The 19,318-nt window shown below is 41.6% G+C and overlaps 1 protein-coding gene across 1 annotated transcript in view; it reads right to left on the minus strand.

Moving 5' to 3' along the window:
• RBFA (ribosome binding factor A) overlaps positions 1–19,318 on the minus strand; it is a 40,189-nt gene that overhangs the window by 8,704 nt on the left and 12,167 nt on the right. Inside the window, exons 2-6 of the mRNA XM_082259135.1 lie at positions 14,520–14,559; positions 11,497–11,670; positions 11,274–11,386; positions 6,372–6,456; positions 5,155–5,225 (exon numbers count right to left, since the gene is read on the minus strand). Coding sequence (XP_082115261.1) covers positions 5,155–5,225; positions 6,372–6,456; positions 11,274–11,386; positions 11,497–11,670; positions 14,520–14,559 — 483 coding nt within the window. The remainder of the gene's footprint in view (positions 1–5,154; positions 5,226–6,371; positions 6,457–11,273; positions 11,387–11,496; positions 11,671–14,519; positions 14,560–19,318) is intronic.

A 19,318-nucleotide genomic window follows, 5' to 3' on the forward strand; every position in this document is an offset into this window, starting at 1 on the left:
AATATGTCGCGGCCGACCAAGCGCAATGCCATGGTCTGCGCGCGCTCGTAGGCCGGCTGGGGTGACCACAAGTGTCGCCCAGTCCGGCATTTTTGCTTGAAGATCTCACAGGAAAAAAACACTGGAGAAAACTACCTAAAAAATGTCTTTTTCTTAAAGAAAAAAAGTCTTGCCAGGACCAAAAGATCCCAGCAAGGAACTTAGGTCCTTACTCCTGACTAGACAGAAAAAAACTGATTCCCTGTAGCAGAGAGAGGGAGGATATACCCTCAGGGACTGCCCCTAAGGTGGAGCCAGAACGTTTTGTCATTCTGCCTAGTCCTACTCCTGCGGAGACAACATAACCCAGCTCTTGAGAATCAAGAAGACTACGTCTGTCAATGAGCGATAGAGAAATGTCCACATTGGGCCCCAAGTGTCAAAATTATGTGTAGTCAGCATTATTTTCCAGCACTGCCTTAACCCTCTTGGGCATAGAACACCAGAGCTTCAAAGGTTGCCACTGGAGTCCTCTTCCACTCCTCCATGATAACATAACGGAGCTAGTAGATGCTAGAGACCGTGCGCTCCTCCACCTTCCATTTGAGGATGCCCCACAGATGCTCAATAGGGTTTAGGTCTGGAGAAATGCTTAGCCAGTCCATCCCCTTTACCCTCAGCTTCTTTAGCAAGGCAGTGGTCATCTTGGAGGTGTGTTTGGTGTCGTTATGTTGGAATACTAGCCTGTGGCCCAGTCTCCAAAGAGAGGGGATAATTATCTGCTTTAGTATGTCACAGTACATGTTGGCATTCATGATTCCCTCATTGAGCTGTAGCTCCCCAGTGCTGGCAGCACTCATGCAGTCCAAGACAATGACACTCCCACCACCATGCTTGACTGTTGGCAAGACACACTTGTCTTTGTACTCCTCACCTGGTTGCTGCCACATACGTTTGACACCATCTGAACCAAATAAGTTTATCTTGGTCTCATCAGATCACAGGACGTGGTTCCAGTAATCCATGTCCTTAGTCTGTTTGTCTTCAGAAAAATTGTTTGCGGGCTTTCTTGCGCATCATCTTTAGAAGAGGCTTCCTTCTGGGATGACAGCCATGCAGGCCAATTTGATGCAGTGTGCGGCGTATGGTCTGAGCACAGACAGGCTGACTCCCCACCCCTTCAACCTCTGCAGCATTTGTCTATTTCAAAAAGACAACCTCTGGATATGACACTGAGCACGTGCACTCAACTTTTCTGGTCGACCATAGCAAGGTCTGTTCTGAGTGGAACCTGTCCTGTTAAACTGCTGCATGGTCTCTGCCACTGTGCTGCAGCTGTTTCAGGGTCTTGGCAATCTTCCTATAGCCTAGGCCACCTTTATGTAGAGCAACAATACTTTTTTCGGATCCTCAGAGTTCTTTGCCATGAGGTGCCCTGTTGAACTTCCAGTGACCAGTATGAAAGAGAGAGAGTGATAACACCAAATTTAACACACCTGCTCCCCATTAACACCTGAGACTTTGTAACACTAACGAGTCACATGACACTGGGGGGGTGGCTAATTTGGACATTTCCACTTAGGGGGTGTACTCACTTTTGTTGCCAGTGGTTTAGGCAATAATGGCTGTGTGTTGAGTTATTTTGAGGGGACAGCAAATTGACACTGTTATACAAGCTGTACACTCACTACTTTACATTGCAGCAAAGTGCCATTTCTTCAGTGTTGTCACATGAAGATATAATAAAATATTTACAAAAATGTGAGGGGTGTACTCACTTTTGTGAGATACTGTAAATGTCACATTTTTGTTTTTTGAACAGTTTTGTATAGCATCATTGATTCTAGCACTCTTTTTTATATTGAATGGTCATTGTTTTAGACAAATATTTAGTATGAAGCTAGAGCCTCAACACTAATCAATAAACATTTTTTATCTTAATGCATTCCATGCGTTAAGGTAAAAAATGTTTAGGTATTAGTATCGCCCCCTTAACAGATTCAGCGCTGTGCCTGTCTGTAGCGGCTCCCCTGCTCTCACAGTCTTTGCTGAGGCAGTGGAAGCCACTGGCTCCTCCTGCGGTCAGTCACATCGAATGAAGAGGGAGAAAGGGAGGGGGGGGGGGGGGGGGGGGGACATGGGGCAGGGCCGAGCCATATTTCAGGATCGAATCCGCAGGAATGCCACAATAGGAAGGTGCTTCCAAGAAGAGGAGAGGTCAACAGTGCCAATAGGGGACCGCAGAAGATGAGAAGAAATATACACATACTTTACAACCCCTTTAACCCCTTGGAGCTTAAGCCTTTTTCTGACATTTGTTGCTTACAAGTTAAAATCAGTATTTTATGCTAGAAAATTACTTAGAACCCCCAAACATTATTTAGATATATATATATATATATATATATACACACATATATTTAGCAGAGATCCTATGGAAATGGTGATTGTGGCAATGGAAATGGTGTTTGTTGCAATATTTTATGTCACACGGTATTTGCGCAGCGGTCTTTCAAATGCAATTTTTTTGGAATACACACACTTTCATGAATTAAAGAGGAAGTAAACCCTCCTCTGCAACTTTTACCTATAGGTAAGCCTATGATAAGGCTAAGGCTTACCTATAGGTACTGTAAATATCTCCTAAACATGTACCGTTTAGGAGATATTTACCTTACATGCAGCCAGTGACATCACTGGCGCATGCGCTCTGAAGGAACGGCCGCTGGTGCTGTTACTTCAGAGTCCTGTGCCGTGACCGTCGGCTCCCGCGCGCGTCTGCGACGTCACCGCAGCTCCGGCCAATCAGATGGCCGTATGCCGCGATCCCGGAAGACGGGCGACTAAACATGTCGCCCGTCATACAGCTAAGCGGGCGGCACGGCGGGGGCTCGTTCTAAGGTATTTCATAATGAGCTAGTGTGCGATGCATACTAGCTCATTATGTGTTTCTCTTTCAGGTTGAAAAAAAAAATAAATTTTTTTTATGGGTTTCACAACCTCTTTAAAGAAAAAAAAACACAGTAAAGTTAGCCCAATTTATTGTGAAAGATGATGTTACGCAGAGTAAATAGATACCTAACATGTCATGCTTAAAAATTGGGCACACTTGTGAAAGGGTAACATCTCCATAGGCGATGCATTAAAAATTTTAACGGTTACCGGTTTGGAGTTACAGAGGAGGTCTTGTGCTAGAAATATTGCTCGCACTAACAATCCCGGTGATACCTTATATGTGTGGTTTCAACTTCGTTTACATATGCGGGCACGACTTACGTAAGCGTTCGCTTCTGTGCGTGAGCACGGGGCACTAATTTTTTTTTTTTTTATTTGATTTATTTTTACACTGTCCCTTTAAAAAAAAAAAAAAGTGTTCAATTTTATTGCAAATTTATTCAATTTTACCCCACCCAATGTTCAATTTTATTGCTGTCACAAGGAATGTAAACATCCCTTGTGACAGTAATAGGCAGTGACAAGTACTCTTTTGGAGGGATCTGGGGTCTAAAAGACCCCATATCCCTCCTCTGCACTAAAAAGCATTCAAAACGCCATGTTTGGCTGTTTTGAATGCTGTCATTTCTTTTTTAAATCTGGCGCCTTTAAGGCTACAGTAAATGGAAGTGATGTCATGACATCGCTTCTGGGTTTTTACATTGGAGACCCAATCAAGGCCGAATAAAGAAAGTGACTGGTGTCTCGGTTATCCAATAAAGTGATACCTCTGTGTGTGCTACAGCATAGATAGATGTATTTGGGCTGAATGGTGTTGTATTTCCAGGTGCCTCCAGGGGGGCATCCTAAAATGGCCTCAACTGACAACCCTCTGAAGTAATATCTGGTCTTTGATGGTCTGGTAGGTGGGTCTGGATATCCCCTCAATATGGATGATGTATAAAAAAGGAAAGCTCCACATAGTGTGATAATGTTTTCCAAGTTTTATTAAAAAACAGCTAAAAACACTCACTTTAAAAACAATGAACAGTAAAGAGAGTAGCACACACAGAGTGTCACTATATTGGATAACCGAGACACCAATCACTTTCTTTATTCTTTGCATGGTGTTGGGATTTCACACGGATTTGAATCCAGAGTCGACAATTTTCTTCACCATTTATTTATAGACATTTTTTTGAGGTTTTAAGCGATGGACACTTATTGATCACTAGATGAATTGATATGGTTTTGTATGAGTGATTGGAGATTTGACTTATGGTTTATTAATTTCACTGTCATTTACCACCCCAATATTGCTTTCATCACTTGCACCCACTTAGTGTACTTTTATGTATGTCATTTGAGTTTTTCATTTAGATTTATCTGTGCACACATTTTTTTGTCATATGCAGATTTGTCACGTATAAAATTGCTTGTTCAACCACCTTTTGATTATTTAGTTGTCATTCGACAGCGCAGCACCAATACCGTATTATTTGACCTCTTTCGGCTACGGATTTGCTGAGCGGTGCATGCAGCAGTCGGCCAACTGACTACGCCCTAGTGATAGCGTGAGAGAACTTTCATACATGCGTATCGGGGTGATGCCTCCAGCTGCAGGCATCACCCTGGTACAATACCTTATATCTGCATTCTGTCGGCGTGAAGGGGTTAAGTAAAATTAAAGCTAGGAAAACACCAGTAGAATATTTGTCTAGTGAGATTTGGCCTGAACAAATTTAAAAAACAGGTTGCACACAAAATTTGGAAGGTTATTAATTAGACTTTGTATTCTCTTCTCAGCAAAGAACCTCTAGTATGTTTATGTCAGAGGCTTGAATCTTACAGGAGTCCTAAATCAAACCTGCTGGTCCAGTGTTTGAAAGCTAAAAGTCATACCCAAGGACAAGCACCACAATTTCCTAGCTTCAAATCCAAGAAAAGACATGCATATAGCAGGGATAACCCTCTTACCCCTCACCTACATTCTACTGCACTGCCACAGTCATGGCCGCCCAAGGGTTTCTGAGCTTTCAGTTTAGAGAGCAGCCGCAGCCTTTTGATCTCTTTGACTTTAAACTGGTCCCCACTTCAAAAGAGCATTTTGTACGTGAACCAAATTAAGTTTACACAACATTCTCTCTTTCATCTGCCCTCGTGTAAGGTAGGGAAAAAGAAAATCTTTCAACAAACAATGGTCTAAAAGACAAAAATCGCAGTAACATATATAATAGATACCTGGATACATCAATTTTGACCGATGAGACTTTATCCTCTTCAGATTGTAAAATTGCCAATAGATCCTCAACCTACAAAGTATTTATATATATATAATTAGTTAATGTCCATCATAAACACATTGTAGAGTAGCACAGGCTGTATGTGTAAAGTAGTGAATATATTTTATTTTACTTTTTTTTTCTGTAAAGTGTATGCATAGCCAAATATTTTTTTAAATGTTTTTTTATTTAGTCTTAGCTAGGGTTGAAAAGTTAAAACCCATCAGGTTTTTTTCTGCTGTTTGTGTCCCAGAGGGGAGCTTTCCTATCACTTCCTATCTTTGAGACACACCAGGAAATGAGAGAAAAATCACCTAAAAATGAATTCCCATCTTAGCTATCACCAGAAAATGTGTCATTATCAGATGATTTGCCCTCAACTCTCTCTGGTGGCAACTTGCTTGTAAAAAAAATTGCAGTATTGTTTTTCAGAGAGTAGGATTTCCCGCAACCAATCAAAAGACAGACATAATTGAATTAATTTATTGCAGTATTAATACAGAGCTGCATTCATTCTTAACTTTTATATCTGCCTAAAAATCATCTTTAGAGTGGAACTTCAAAGAAAAGGCTTTGTTATACAGCAGGCTTTTTTATTCAGAAGAGACATATTATGTCTCTTCTGCATTAAAGTATTCATACCTGCCTGTTTGCACAGTACACTGAGCTGTGTATGCGCAATTTATTGTACAACTTCGGAATCTGGAGGAGTGACATAATCTCGAATAGAGTGGAGTCGAGTATAGTTCCGCTTAAAAGCGGAGTTCCACCCAAAAGTGGATCTTCCGCTCATCTGCTTCCATCTCCGATGCCACATTTGGCACCTTTCGGAGGGGAGGGGGGAACGGGTACTTGTTTTTGACAGGTACCCTTCCCCACTTCTGGGAGACATCGCTGCAGCACCGGCCCCCCTCCTCCTCCTTTCCCCGTCACCGAGCCAATTAGAATGAGCAGCACAGTAGGGAACCAGCTGTGAAGCCAAAAGGCTTCACTGCCAGTTTCCTTTAGAACAAATGGCGAAAATCAGCTGGGGTGCTGACATCTCAGGGATTCCTGGACAGGTAAGTGTCTATATATTAAAAGTCAGCAGCTACAGTATTTATAGCTGCTGACTTTTTATTTTCTTTTTCCCCCAGCTGGAACACCACTTTATGTGACGTGGTTTATTTTACATACCTCTTGTCTCTTGGCATCTTCTTTATCTCTCACAAACACAACTGGTGGAACATTGCCAAGAACATGATGGCTTATCATGAGATGCCTTGAAGAAAAACATATGTAATTACAATGTATTAAAAACCAAAACAACTAAACTTAAAGAATAATTTCATCTTTTGTAACATGTTACAAATGCACCAGCTCCACCCACCCGGCCATGTCATCCATTCACAGTGTTCTTTGTGGCTGTCGGCTTGTAGTTCTCAATGAACTACCAGAGCAATGTTGAACCCTCTAGATAGGTTATTGAGCTTCCTATCAGAGTGTAACTGCCTGCCGATATCAGAGGTATGACCAGACATCTACACAGTCTGCAGGACCGGGGCATTACACCCATGATCTGCTGATTGTGGCATTACACCCATGATCTGCTGAAAAAAAAATGCAAAATAGGTGTTTTCTTTTTTTTTTTGGTGAACTTATCCTTTAAAGCCACAGTGAAGTGTACAACTCTCTGCTCCAAACGCAATATGTATGTCCTTTTCTCATACCAATTACCAAAAAAAAAAAAAAAAGTTATAATGAATTAGTAAATCCACAAACACTCACTTTAAATATTAATATATATATGTATATATAGATATATATATATATATCTGTGCAAAAGTTTTAGGCTGGTGTAAATTAAGAATGCATAGTGCATAGTTGAGTCACTTAGCCTTGTTTCCATGTACTATGCATGAAAACAAAGCAACCAGGGTGTAGGTTGGCAGCAGGTGCTCTGGACAGAGGAGTCAAAATTTTAAATATTTGGCTGTAGCAGGAGGCAGTTTGTTCGTGAAGAGCAGAATGTTGTAATAATGAGTGTCTGCAGGCCACAGTGAAGCATGGAGGAGGTTCCTTGCAAGTTTGGGGCTACATTTCTGCAAATGGAGTTGGAGATTTGATCAGGATCAATGGTGTCCTCAATGCTGTCAAATACAGCCAGACACTTATCCATCATAACATACCTTCAGGGAGGGTGATTGGCCCCAAATTTATTTTGCAGCAGGACAACGACCCCAAAACATACAGCCACTGTCATTAAGAATTATCGTCAGTGAAAAGAAGAACACGGAAGTGATGATTTGGTCCCCACAGAGCCCTGATCTCAACATAGAGTCTGTCTGGGATTACATGAAGAGACAGAAGGATTTGAGGCAGCCTACATCCACAGGAGAACCCGTAGTTAGTTCTTTAAAATGTTTGGACCAGCCGCGTTCCTTTAAAAAAACTGTGTGCAAGTGTATCTAGAGGAATTTATGCCGTTTTGAATGCAAAGCGTGGTTACACCAATTATTAATTTGATTTGCATTACTCTTTTGTTCACTTACTTTTCATATGTGTTAATAAACTATTAACACTTCTTATTCTGAAAGCATTTCTAATTTACAGCATGTTTCACACCTGCCTAAAACTTTTGCACAGTACTGTATTGTGTATATGGATATGTGGTTTTGTTATTGCCTTCAGGGTTTCATAAGTCGACAGTAAAGAGCCAATGTGAGAGTTTTCAGAATGCACAGCCACAGTATACAGCAGCACTATTGTAGTTTTGGCACACATACACTGCAGACATATCGCTGGAAAAAGGTTTTCTGTATACTGGATTGGCATAGCTACTTGAACTGCCCTAATGCTGGGGCTTGCTTAAAGATAATGTCCAGGTTTTGATTTTTAAACTGAAGCAAGTTCTCCAACTTTATTATACATCTTCAAGCAGTCCCCAGCTCTGTAAATTCACAAAAAAAAAAAAAAAAAGAAAACAAAACTGCATGCTAAGGGTTGTAGCAGGAGCATTTGTGTACATCAAGCAGAGTGCATGCTGCAGAGACTTAAGCCCCATACACAGGTAGCGATTGTCGTCCATAAATATTCGGCCAACGTCCGATCGGCCGATTGTCGGCTTGTTAGTATGATGCTTCCGACAACCGACTGCGACTTTTCGGCCGAACAGAATCTGGTGAGCAGGCTTTTAAAATTTTTGTTGGCCAACACCAGAACGGCCGATTGTTCCTCAGTCAGTACAGAATTCGGCCGACAAACAGCAGATGAGCAAGACTGGGCATGCTCAGAGAAGAAAAAACACACGGAAAGTTAACAATCACATGACATCACTTCTGCAGTCGGCTGTTGTTGGCTGACAAAATTAGTGTGCAGTCTTTAGCACTTTTCAACCGACAGGACAGCACCGGACAAAAGACGGCCGATCGTTCGGCCGACAATCGCTACGTGTGTACGGGGCTTTAGACCCTCTGGTGGCAGACCGGACAGAACCGCAGCACAGAACTGGAAGGTCCCAGGTTCAAAATTAGGCAGGGACAGGACAGTAACCTGCCTCTCCAAAACTTCCCTACTAGTTCTGCAGGTTTAGCCTATGTGACATAGCTCTGCAGACTCTTCCTCCTGGTGTAGCTGGAGTGGCAAGATCTTCAAACAGAAGGGTGAGGTCACTTAGACTTGGAGAAAACTTTACCAGCTTTGCAAGAAAGGTTAGTATAAATATAAAACAGGATTTTTTTTCTGGTATATTGGGGAGTGGGAATGACATCATTCCTGCAGATTGGCTTAAGGTGTAAGCAGACTTATGAGTACACTTCCCCCTTGTACAGTCATAAGAGGCAGAACATAGAGCATAGACTTTTAACACTCTCTATTTTAAACTTTATATATTTCATTATCAAGTGGGGGTCTGAAAGGAACACAATTGTGAGAGTAGAAAGGCACTTGGTCCACAAGAAAATCACAAGGATCAATCCATCCACTAACTTTACTAAAATTAATACTGAACTGAAGCAAGTCTGTTTTGAAATTGCTTAGTCTAATTTCAATGCACACAGTGGAGCTTCAAGTAAGATAGAACCGGTCTCGTTTTATGGATGAAGGACATGCAGCAACATCTCCCTCGTTCACTCACTGGATTCTAGTTACTTCAATAGTGGAAGCTCAGCAGCACGTTAGTATTACTTGCTAGAACGCCCACTTCTCCAAATGACATCCAGCTGTCAAGGTATTTTGATATTTTCAGAACTCTTTCCTAACAGCCAGCCATCTGCTTGCCCTTCCCAAAGCCATAATCTGCCTGCATAGCATAAAGAAGCATTGGACTGGGTCTAAAATAATGTGTGTAATGCAAACTGAATGTTTTAATGAAAAAAATGTAATTACCATAGTAATGAGGGGCAAAGGGGGAACAAGGGAAGGCAAAATATAAGCATTTTGAACTTTAAGATATGAATGCAATGGCTACATTACCGAGATCCATACTTAAAACATTTGTCTTCTAATTACCTCCACCGTCCGCCTATTATGGGCATCGGAAGTATTCCCAATTTACTTAAAGCCGAATTCTAGGTATGGTTTTTTGCATAGTTACATTAGTCCAGATTGGACCAACATAAATATACATATTCCACAACTAGCAGGTCCCTGTTTAAAGAGGAAGTAAACCCTCCTCAGGAAGTTGTACCTATAGGTAAGCCTATATTAAGGCTTACCTATAGGTACTGTAAATATCTCCTAAACATGCACCGTTTAGGAGATATTTACCTTTAATGCAGCCAGTGACGTCACTGGCGCATGCGCTCTGAAGGAACGGCAGATCGTGCCGTTCCTTCAGAGCCCCGTGCCGTGACCGTCGGCTCCCGCGCGCGGGAGTGACGTCACCGCGGCTCCGGCCAATCAGATGGCCGGATGCCGCGATCCCGGAAGACGGGCGACTATACATGTCGCCCGTCATACAGGTAAGCGGACGGCACGGCGGGGGCTCGTTCTAAGGTAAGTATTTCATAATGAGCTAGTATGCGATGCATACTAGCTCATTATGGGTTTCTCTTTCAGGATGTAAAGAAGAGAAAAAATTTTTTTCTCGGTGTACAACCTCTTTAAGAGGACAATCAATGCAGCAGTTGCCACTACTACAGTGATCCTCCCTGTCTTCTGGATTCTGTGCCAAGTGGCTTCCCCATAGCTTAGTAACCACAGGAGGTTTCTTGCTCGGCACAGGTGCCATTCACAGGAAAGCCTTGCATTTTTCTCAATTAATGCAAAGCATTCTTTGATTGGCCAAGGTGAAGAGGCAGGGCGGTGACATCACAACCTCTGCAGGACCTGGAAGACAGCAAGGATCACTGTAGTAGCAAGGTGAATATACAGGGATGCTGTGCTTCCACAGGGATTCCACAGATTTGAAATACATACACTTACACTGGTTCAAGCTAAACCAACGTAGCTGTGCAAAAAAAAAACAAACAAACAATACCTAGAATTCAGCTTTAAGTCCCCGTTCACAATAAGGCGACCTGTGAGACGACCTGGTCGCCTCACAGGTCGCCGTAGGTCGCCTTCCATAGGGAAGCTGCAGACCCGTTCTAATAGGAGCGACACAAGTCGCTCCGACTTAGAAAAAGGGTCCGGAGCTTCTTTGGGGCGACCCGGAGGCAACCACCATAGACTTCAATGTTATGAAGTCCGTGGCGGCCGCTCCGAGGTCGCGGCGCGCTGCTCACACCGCGACCTTGGAGGTCGCCCCCCCAAGTCGGATCGCGGCAATGTGAACGGGGCCTAATACAGTATTCTACCAATCACCCTCCATGTTATGGAAGTGGTCAAGAAACAATCTTAACCCTTAAAGGTCCAGATGTAATTTTATGTGTAGGCACAGACTTAAGGGACTGTCTCAGTTTTTTATTTTTAAAGTAAAAAACCCTACATGTTCTGGATTTATATACCTCAGCATTCTTCTACACTCCTAACATATAGGGGATGCCACTAGTAGGAACTACAATATAACCATAGAAATTGTGGCTAGATTACATTTTAGAATTATTAGATTTTTTTATTATCAAGCGAACTGGCTACTTAAAAGGAAATTGCAAATACCTAAAGCGCGGAGCATACGTCTGAAGTACTTTGTCAATTTCAGCATCAGTGTCTTTGCTGCCACTGCTTAACCAGTAAGCTCGACAGACTGAAAAGTCTGCAGATACAGATACCTACAACATAAAAGATACAAAAGCCAACTCATTCAAAGATTACAAATGGGTGGGAAATCAAAAGAAAAGTGATACACATTATTCAGGAATATGAGATTCATTTACAATACCTTTGATAGTTCAATACACAATTCATGAACCTCCTCACTGACTTCTGATGTACTCATAAGGCCGGTTAATGCATCATGCAGGATCACATTTAGAGTCTTAATACGAACATTATTTTCTTTCTTTTCTGCCTTCTGCTGTTTCATCAATGCCAGTAAACCAGGTGGCTTGGTTTCCTACAAGCAAACACAAAATAGGCACTGAGGTAAGCTAAACATATGCAGAAAACAATAAAATCCATCTCATGGAAAAACAAAAGACTGGCTTGGCAGTGTTAAAAACCCAGCACTGGGCTTTTATTTTTAACTTTTCTTTAAAGATGATATCAAAACTAAAAGCTTATAGCAAAAGAAAGAAAAAATACAGCAAATACAATTGCTACACAAGCCATGTTGTAACTTAATGTTATTAAAAATGACTTTTCTTTTTCAGTCTTCAGACACTGTAATCTTCTGTAAAATTAAATGCAATATGGCATCCTGGAGACATTCTGTACACTGTTGGGTGTACAGAATGCCTCCACAAATGTAATTTCCTGCTTGTGTGATTGGCTCACAGATTTTCCCAGAAGACTGCACGAAGATGCGACAATAGAAAATTTAAGTTTTGGTGAGATACTCCCCAAAGGATAAATACTTCTAAAGTGATCTGGACACTGCAGCTTTCCTCTTTAGAGCAGAAAGTGCATCAGCTGATTAATAATAAACTAGACCCTCCAATTTAGGCTCCTTTCACACTATCTGTCCGTGGAACGGATTCCGATTTTCTCAGAGGGGGATCGAGCCGCCAATCCCCCGCTGAGCAGCAGGAGGACAGCTGTGTCTCCGCGCTGTGTGCGGAGACACAGCTGTCAGTTCCCCATGCATCTCTATGGGGGAAATCGGATTGGAACGGACCGTTGGTCCGTTCTCATCCGATCCCATCCGCTGGATGGATGGAAAACAGGGTTTCCATCCGTCCAGATTTGACGGATCGGGTCGGATGTCAGCAGACATGTCTCCGCTGCCATCTGATGCCCCATAGGAATGCATGGGGGGACCGTTCAGATCTGCCAAAAAAAAAAGGACAGGCGGATCTGAACGGTCCGCCTGTGTGAAAGGGGCCTTATTCACAGCAACTATTTCTGCACAGTAAGAAAAACTTAAGAATCTGTCACAAACGGTTAACTAGTTCAAGACATTGGATGTTCTACACATGCAAAAAAAAAAAAAAAAATCATAGTACATATGTAAGAGGTTCAGTCCTGCTCTGTTGCCAGGAACCCCCCCCCCCCCCCCCAAACCCCAGCAATTTCAGCCTCTGATAAAACAAAACCGGAGTTGCTGTGTGCAAAGAGTATGTCTGACAGCTATAACTGTCAAAAAAAAGTTTGTCTGACCCTGTTTATCAACAACACTGTTAGAAGGATACAAGGTAACATTTTAACTTCTGTATCTATTCTAATTTATTCATCTGTAGGCCAAAGGAAAGAATTTGGATCTGTATGTGATGTCAGTTAAAGCAATGTGACTTTTTTTTTTTTCTTTTAACAGGTTCCTCTGTTTAAAGCCTCATTATCTCTTAGTCCTGCATACTAGCACATTATGACAGCTATACTTTCAAAGCCCTCCAGCTGCACACTGTCACTGTTGTAGGAGCTTCCGTCCGGGTTTGCGGGTGGCTTCAGTGGTATGAATGGCCGAGCCGCAATGACATCACTCCCACTGACATCACTGTTTACGGCACAGAGCTGTGAAGGAACGCCACAGGCATGCTGATCCTTTACAGCACATGTGCAGGTTTAGGAGATATTTATTGTACCCATAAGTAAGCCTTATTATAGGCTTACCTATAGGTAGAAATCAAACAAGGAAGTTTACTCTCACTTTAATATTTTTATACATTTAACATAAACACATTTCAAATTTGAAAAAAAGCACAAAAAACAAAAAAAATTACCTTTAATCTGTAAAAAACTTTGTAATGCATTGTACCAGAGTCATAATTTTGGTGTTAATTTAAACAGGACAAATGACTAAATAAAGTATACATATAAAGTATACTTGTTGTAACATCAATTTATTTTAAACTAACATTGGTCAAAAAAAAAAGTGCGCTTGGTTAAGTTTCTAAGAGCTAAAAAAGGCAAATAAAATGCAGTAAAATACCGCCTGAAGTAAATCAGTTTTGAAAGTTCGATTCACTAAGAATTTACCGGTAAATATCGAACGCAGTATTTGTTCAATTTAGCGGTAATTACTGCATTATTTAATGCAGTAATTTACGGCTTTGAGCTGGTTGCTAAGAAGCGGACTGGGATTTGTCAAAAAACAGCCGGGGGGACCCCCCCCTCCGGCTGTTTTTTGACAATGCTTGCTGCTAGCAGCAGCCTGGGAAGCCAGCCACCGCATCCTCAACAACAGATGACTAAGCAGCAGACAGCATGCTTCCCCACGAACAGCTAATCGTAATAAATAATAATAAAAAAAAAAAAAAAAACGGCCTGCCCCCCCCCCCCAGTCTATAGCAGGCCCTTGGGGTCTGGTATGGATTTTAAGGGGAACCTCACACCAGAATAAAAAAAATCCTAGACTACTAGAGCATGGGGGATAAAGATCTATGGGGACCAATCTAGCTGCAGGAGGGGAAGAAGGATCATGTAAGTAAATTTTCTTTTTTAGTTCCGAGACCTACTGTAAATGATCAATTAATGTTGGCAGTGTAGGCACAACCCCACTGCCAAGTGATCATTTTTTATTAGTTGCCTTGAGTTTGGCTTCGGAATCCTTGAAAATGCACATTGATCACCCATAGGGGTTTCTTTTTTTCTCTCAAAAACATTTAAAGGCAGAGCTCTCGTTCACAGGGCATTCCCCCAAAGTTATCAGGCATGACCCAAGCAAGCATTATGTTGTGCAAACACCATAAGTGACACAACTGTACATTTTACATGTAACACATCATAAAATGCACAATACAAATGCAGCACAGTATAAATAAGCTGTAAAATGAAGCCTGTAAAAAAGGGCATCAACACAGTACGTACCATGGGAAGATGCCAAGTGCCTTCATGCCAAAGTCTTTTTCTGTTTAGGAAAAACAAATGCTTTAAACACATAATAAAAATGCACACGTTTCAGATATGCAGGCATCACACATCTTGACCCCAGGCCCAGTTTTCAAGCAAAAGGCAAAAAATAAAAAATATCACACAAGGACCACAATTTCACCTCCTCTACAATAAGTGTAAATTTCTGAGGAGGATAACCAGGACACAAAAGTAGCTGCTATCTCATCTTCTGTTAGCAGATTTACCAGAGTACAGGAGTGCTATTATGTACTCAGAGTCAAGCGGCTACGGGCTATATATAGGGGTTAGACAAAAATATGGAAGCACCAGGTAAAAGAACAAAATTGTTACCTAATATGGTGTTGGACCGCCTTTGGCATTCAAGATGGCCTGAATTCCCCTGGGAATTGACAATTATTATTCTGGATCACAATCCTGCGCAATGTCCTTTTGTCTCTTTCGGTCAGTTGACCATGTTGACGCGCATATGCCTTTTAGACCACGTTTTTCCAGAAACTGTATATGCCATCATAACCTTTGATACTGCACCTCGCGACACTGTAAATAAATTGGCAACTTGAGTCACAGAGGCGGGCACCAACAATCTGCCCTCTTTAAAACTCTGTAAGCTCTGACATGACTCCGTATTACTAGCAGCGCACGCAGCGAATGATGAAAGTGAGGCTTCCCACCTGTTAGCTAGGTGTCTCATCACACAGGGGAAGCAAAAAAAAAAAAAAAAGGAGAGAGGAGAGGGATGATAGCCTTTTTAAGGCTTCTCTTTCCCTCATGGGATGGTGGCGGTAGGAATTTCAAGCCCCCCCATTGATTTATTTCAATGAGGGGTTTGTGATAGGTCAAAAAAGGTCATCTGATTGCTCTAGGATAGGTAATTTAAGGTCACCTTATCCCCCCAGAACATTACCGAAATTCCCAAGGTCCCTATTTAAGCAGAAGGCTGAGGGTGGTCTTTGCCAGTCGGCAGAGGGATATTTTAAGGGAGCCCAACTGATTTTTTTACAGTTTTAAAGTATTTATTGATTACAATTATTTATGGTGAATTGTTTATATTTGTGAAAACAGCAACAGCCGTTATTAACCACTTTACCACCGGAGGATTTTGCTGTCTTACGTCCAGGCCACTTTTTGCGATTCGGCACTGTGCAACTTTAACTGACAATTGCGCGGTCATGCAACGCCGTACCCAAACTAAATTTATGTCCTTTTTTTCCAACAAACAGAGCTTTCTTTTGGTGGTATTTGATCACCTGTGCAATTTTCATTTTTTGTGATATTAATAAAAAAAAGTGACAATTTTGAAAAAATAACTATTTTTCTACTTTGACAGCTAAAAAATATCCAATATATTCAATGTTTGTCATATATTTAGGCCAAAATGTATTTAGCTACATGTCTTTGACAAAAAAATTCTCAATGAGCGTATTTTTTAACCACTTTAAGACCGGAAGATTTTACCCCATTCCTGACTAGGCCATATTTTGCGATTCGGCACTGCGTTACTTTAACAGACAATTTCCCAGTCGTGCTATGCTGTACCCAAATTAAATGTATGTCATTTTTTCCCCACAAATAGAGCTTTCTTTTGGTGGTATTTGATCACCTGTGCGATTTTTACTTTTTGCGCTATAAACAAAAAAAAAAAAGCGACAATTTTGAAAAGATAACAATATTTTTCAAATTTTTTTATATGAAATTCCCCAAAAAAAAAAAAAATGTAAAAATCAAAATTTTTTAACATTTTAGGCCAATTTGTTTTCTGCTACATATTTTTGGTAAAAAAAAAAAAAAAATCACAATAAGCGTATTTTGATTGGTTTGCGCAAAAGTTATCTCAGCTACTAACTACGGGAAATTTATGTCATTTTTCTTTTTTTAACTCGTAATGGCGGCGATCTGGAATTTTTTTTTTGCGGGACTGCAACATTGCGGCGGACAGATCGGACCCTTGACTGACATTTTTGACACTTTTGGGGGTACCAGTGACCAGTGTTAATTTCGTCGACTAAAACATTTTAGTTGACTAAGTTAACACAATTTTAGTCGACTAAAATACGACTAAAACAATTCAGATGACTAAAATACGACTAAAACTAAAATTGCATTTTAGTCTTAAGACTAAAATACGACTAAAACTAAAATGGCATTTTAGTCAAAAGACTATAACTAAAACTAAATCGAAATTTGCTGCCAAAATTAACACTGGTGCATGCTGAAAGCTTAATACCACCATACATAATAACACATTCAATTTTTCACTCCAGGACCAGCAGTAGTATATAATGAGTTTGGAAATTGTAGAGAAATGCTTAAATAATGCATTACAAATTACAATTGAACTACACCCATTCGAATATAGATAACTAAAATGAGTTTTAGTCGACTAAAATGTACTGGAGTTTTAGTCGACTAAAATGTACTGGAGTTTTAGTCGACTAAAACTAAAACACTTGCAGAAGACTAAAATGGGACTAAAACTAAAATGCCATTTTAGTCCTAAGACTAAGACTAAAACTAAATTGAAATTTGCTGCCAAAATTAACACTGCCAGTGACATTACTACAGTAATCAGTGCTATAAATATGCACTGTTTCTGTAAAAATGACACTGGCAGGGAAGGGGTTAACTTTTATTGGTGATCAAGGGGTTAATGTATGCCTGGTGCTTACTAACGTGTGTGGGGGGAGGGGACTGTGTGAAACAGGCACAGATCGCAGGTTCAGCTATGCTGAATCCTGCAATCTGTCACTGTCTGTCACTTAGGAGATTTCCACACACCCGATCCCCGACGATCGGGGAAGAGCGGCGGTGATCACCGCCTCTCTTCCCCTGGTCCGACTCCCGCTGTGACTGAATACAGCGGGAGCGTGCCGCCCACAAGGGGAGAAGTCCAGCGACGTAGGTCTACGTCGCTGGACGATATCGAGCCACTTTGCCGCAGTACGGTCAACGTGTCCGGTCGGCAAGTGGTTAAAGGAGAAGTACAGCCAAAGCTCACAGGGGATGCAGTTAGTTTTGCACTCCTGTGACCCTATTTCAGACAGCGGTCTGAAGTCCCCTCTCTGCTGATATTACACATGTCAGTCCAGGCACCGCGTCGCCACAACCACGGAGTCGGAATCCACCAGATTTCTGGACCGACACTCGGCTCAGCCTCTCAGCGAGCCGCTGAGAGCCTGCAACGGCCACTCCGCCCCTCCACAGGCCAGCGCTCCAAGGAGCGAGAAGCGGGCAAAGCAGAGAGCTGTGACTGACAGCTTGTGGAGCTGTCAGAACCGAGTGATCGGCAGTGTTAGATCGATCAGTTCTCAGTATAGAGGCGTCAGGAGACAGATGCAGCATCAGACCAATGCTGCAGCCACCTAGGTAAGTATGATTCTGGAAGTCCAGTTTGGTGTATCTAGTGTTTTGTTTGGAGTTTATGCCGCCTACCGCCCAAGTTACATCACTTTTGCTTTCAACCAGAAACATGACATCACTTTCACATCTGAAAATCATGTAGGGTTTCCATATTTTTGTCCAACCGCTGTATTATTTAAGTAGGATTTATTTAAGTAGGATACAGATGCAAACACTCAGACAGGCCACACGGCATTCATCTCCTGTAAAGGTAATCAACAACAATGGCATTGTTTCATTAGCATGACAATGAAAAGTTAATATATTTAGTGAAATTGTACAGTAGCTTTAAATAATATACTATATTTATACTATTTACCTAGTGTTTAACCACTTAAGCCCTGGAAGATTTTACCCCCTTCCTGACCAGGGGGTTTTTTGCGATTTTTTACTGCGTGATTTTAACGGACAATTGCGCAGTCGTGCGACGCTGTACCTAAACGAATTTTCACGTCCTTTTTTTCCCCATAAACAGAGCTTTCTTTTGGTGGCATTTGATCACCTGTGCGATTTTTTGATCGTGCACTATAAACAAAAAAAGAGCGTAAATTTTGCAAAAACAACAATATTTTTCACTTTTTTTTTTATATGAAATTCCCCCCCCCCCCAAAAAAAAATGTAAAAATCAAATTTTTTTAACATTTTCGGCCAATTTGTTTTATGCTACATATGTTTGGTTAAAAAAAAAAAAAAAAAAAAAAAAAAAAAAAAAATCGCAAAAAACGTATTTTGATTGGTTTGCGCAAAAGTTATCGTGTTTACTAACAAAGGGAAAGATTTTTGTCATTTTTAGCGGCGATCTGCGATTTTTTTTGCGGTACTGCGACATTGCGGCGGACAGATCGGACCCTTGACTGACATTTTTGACACTTTTGGGGGTACCAGTGACATTACTGCAGTAATCAGTGCTATACTGTACATATGCACTGTTACTGTAAAAATGACACTGGCAGGGAAGGGGTTAACTGTATTGGAGAGGGAGGGGTTAAGTGTGTCCTAGGGGTGTGTTTCTAACTGTGATGGGACAGGTTTCCTATTGTAAAAACAGAGATCAACGGTTCTACATAGTAGAACCGACTGATCTCCATTTTTACACAGGGGAGAATGACAGGCGGCTTGTTTACATAAGCCGCCCGCCTTTCTCCCACTTTACCGACGATCGTAGTGTGACCGGCGGACATCGGGTCCGCCGGTCACACGCCCGGACTCCTCTGTGAACGAGCCGAGGCGGGCGCACGCTCGCCCGCTATTGGCTCACAACCCGGTGACAGGCTAGCGACGTAGATCTACGTCACTCTGCCTGGCCGGGGCTGACTGCCGCAGTAAATATACTGTGCGCAGTCGGCAACCGGTTAACA

The sequence above is a fragment of the Pelophylax lessonae genome, assembly GCF_965119305.1.
Source record: "Pelophylax lessonae genome assembly, chromosome: 5".
NCBI classification, from domain to species: domain Eukaryota; kingdom Metazoa; phylum Chordata; class Amphibia; order Anura; family Ranidae; genus Pelophylax; species Pelophylax lessonae.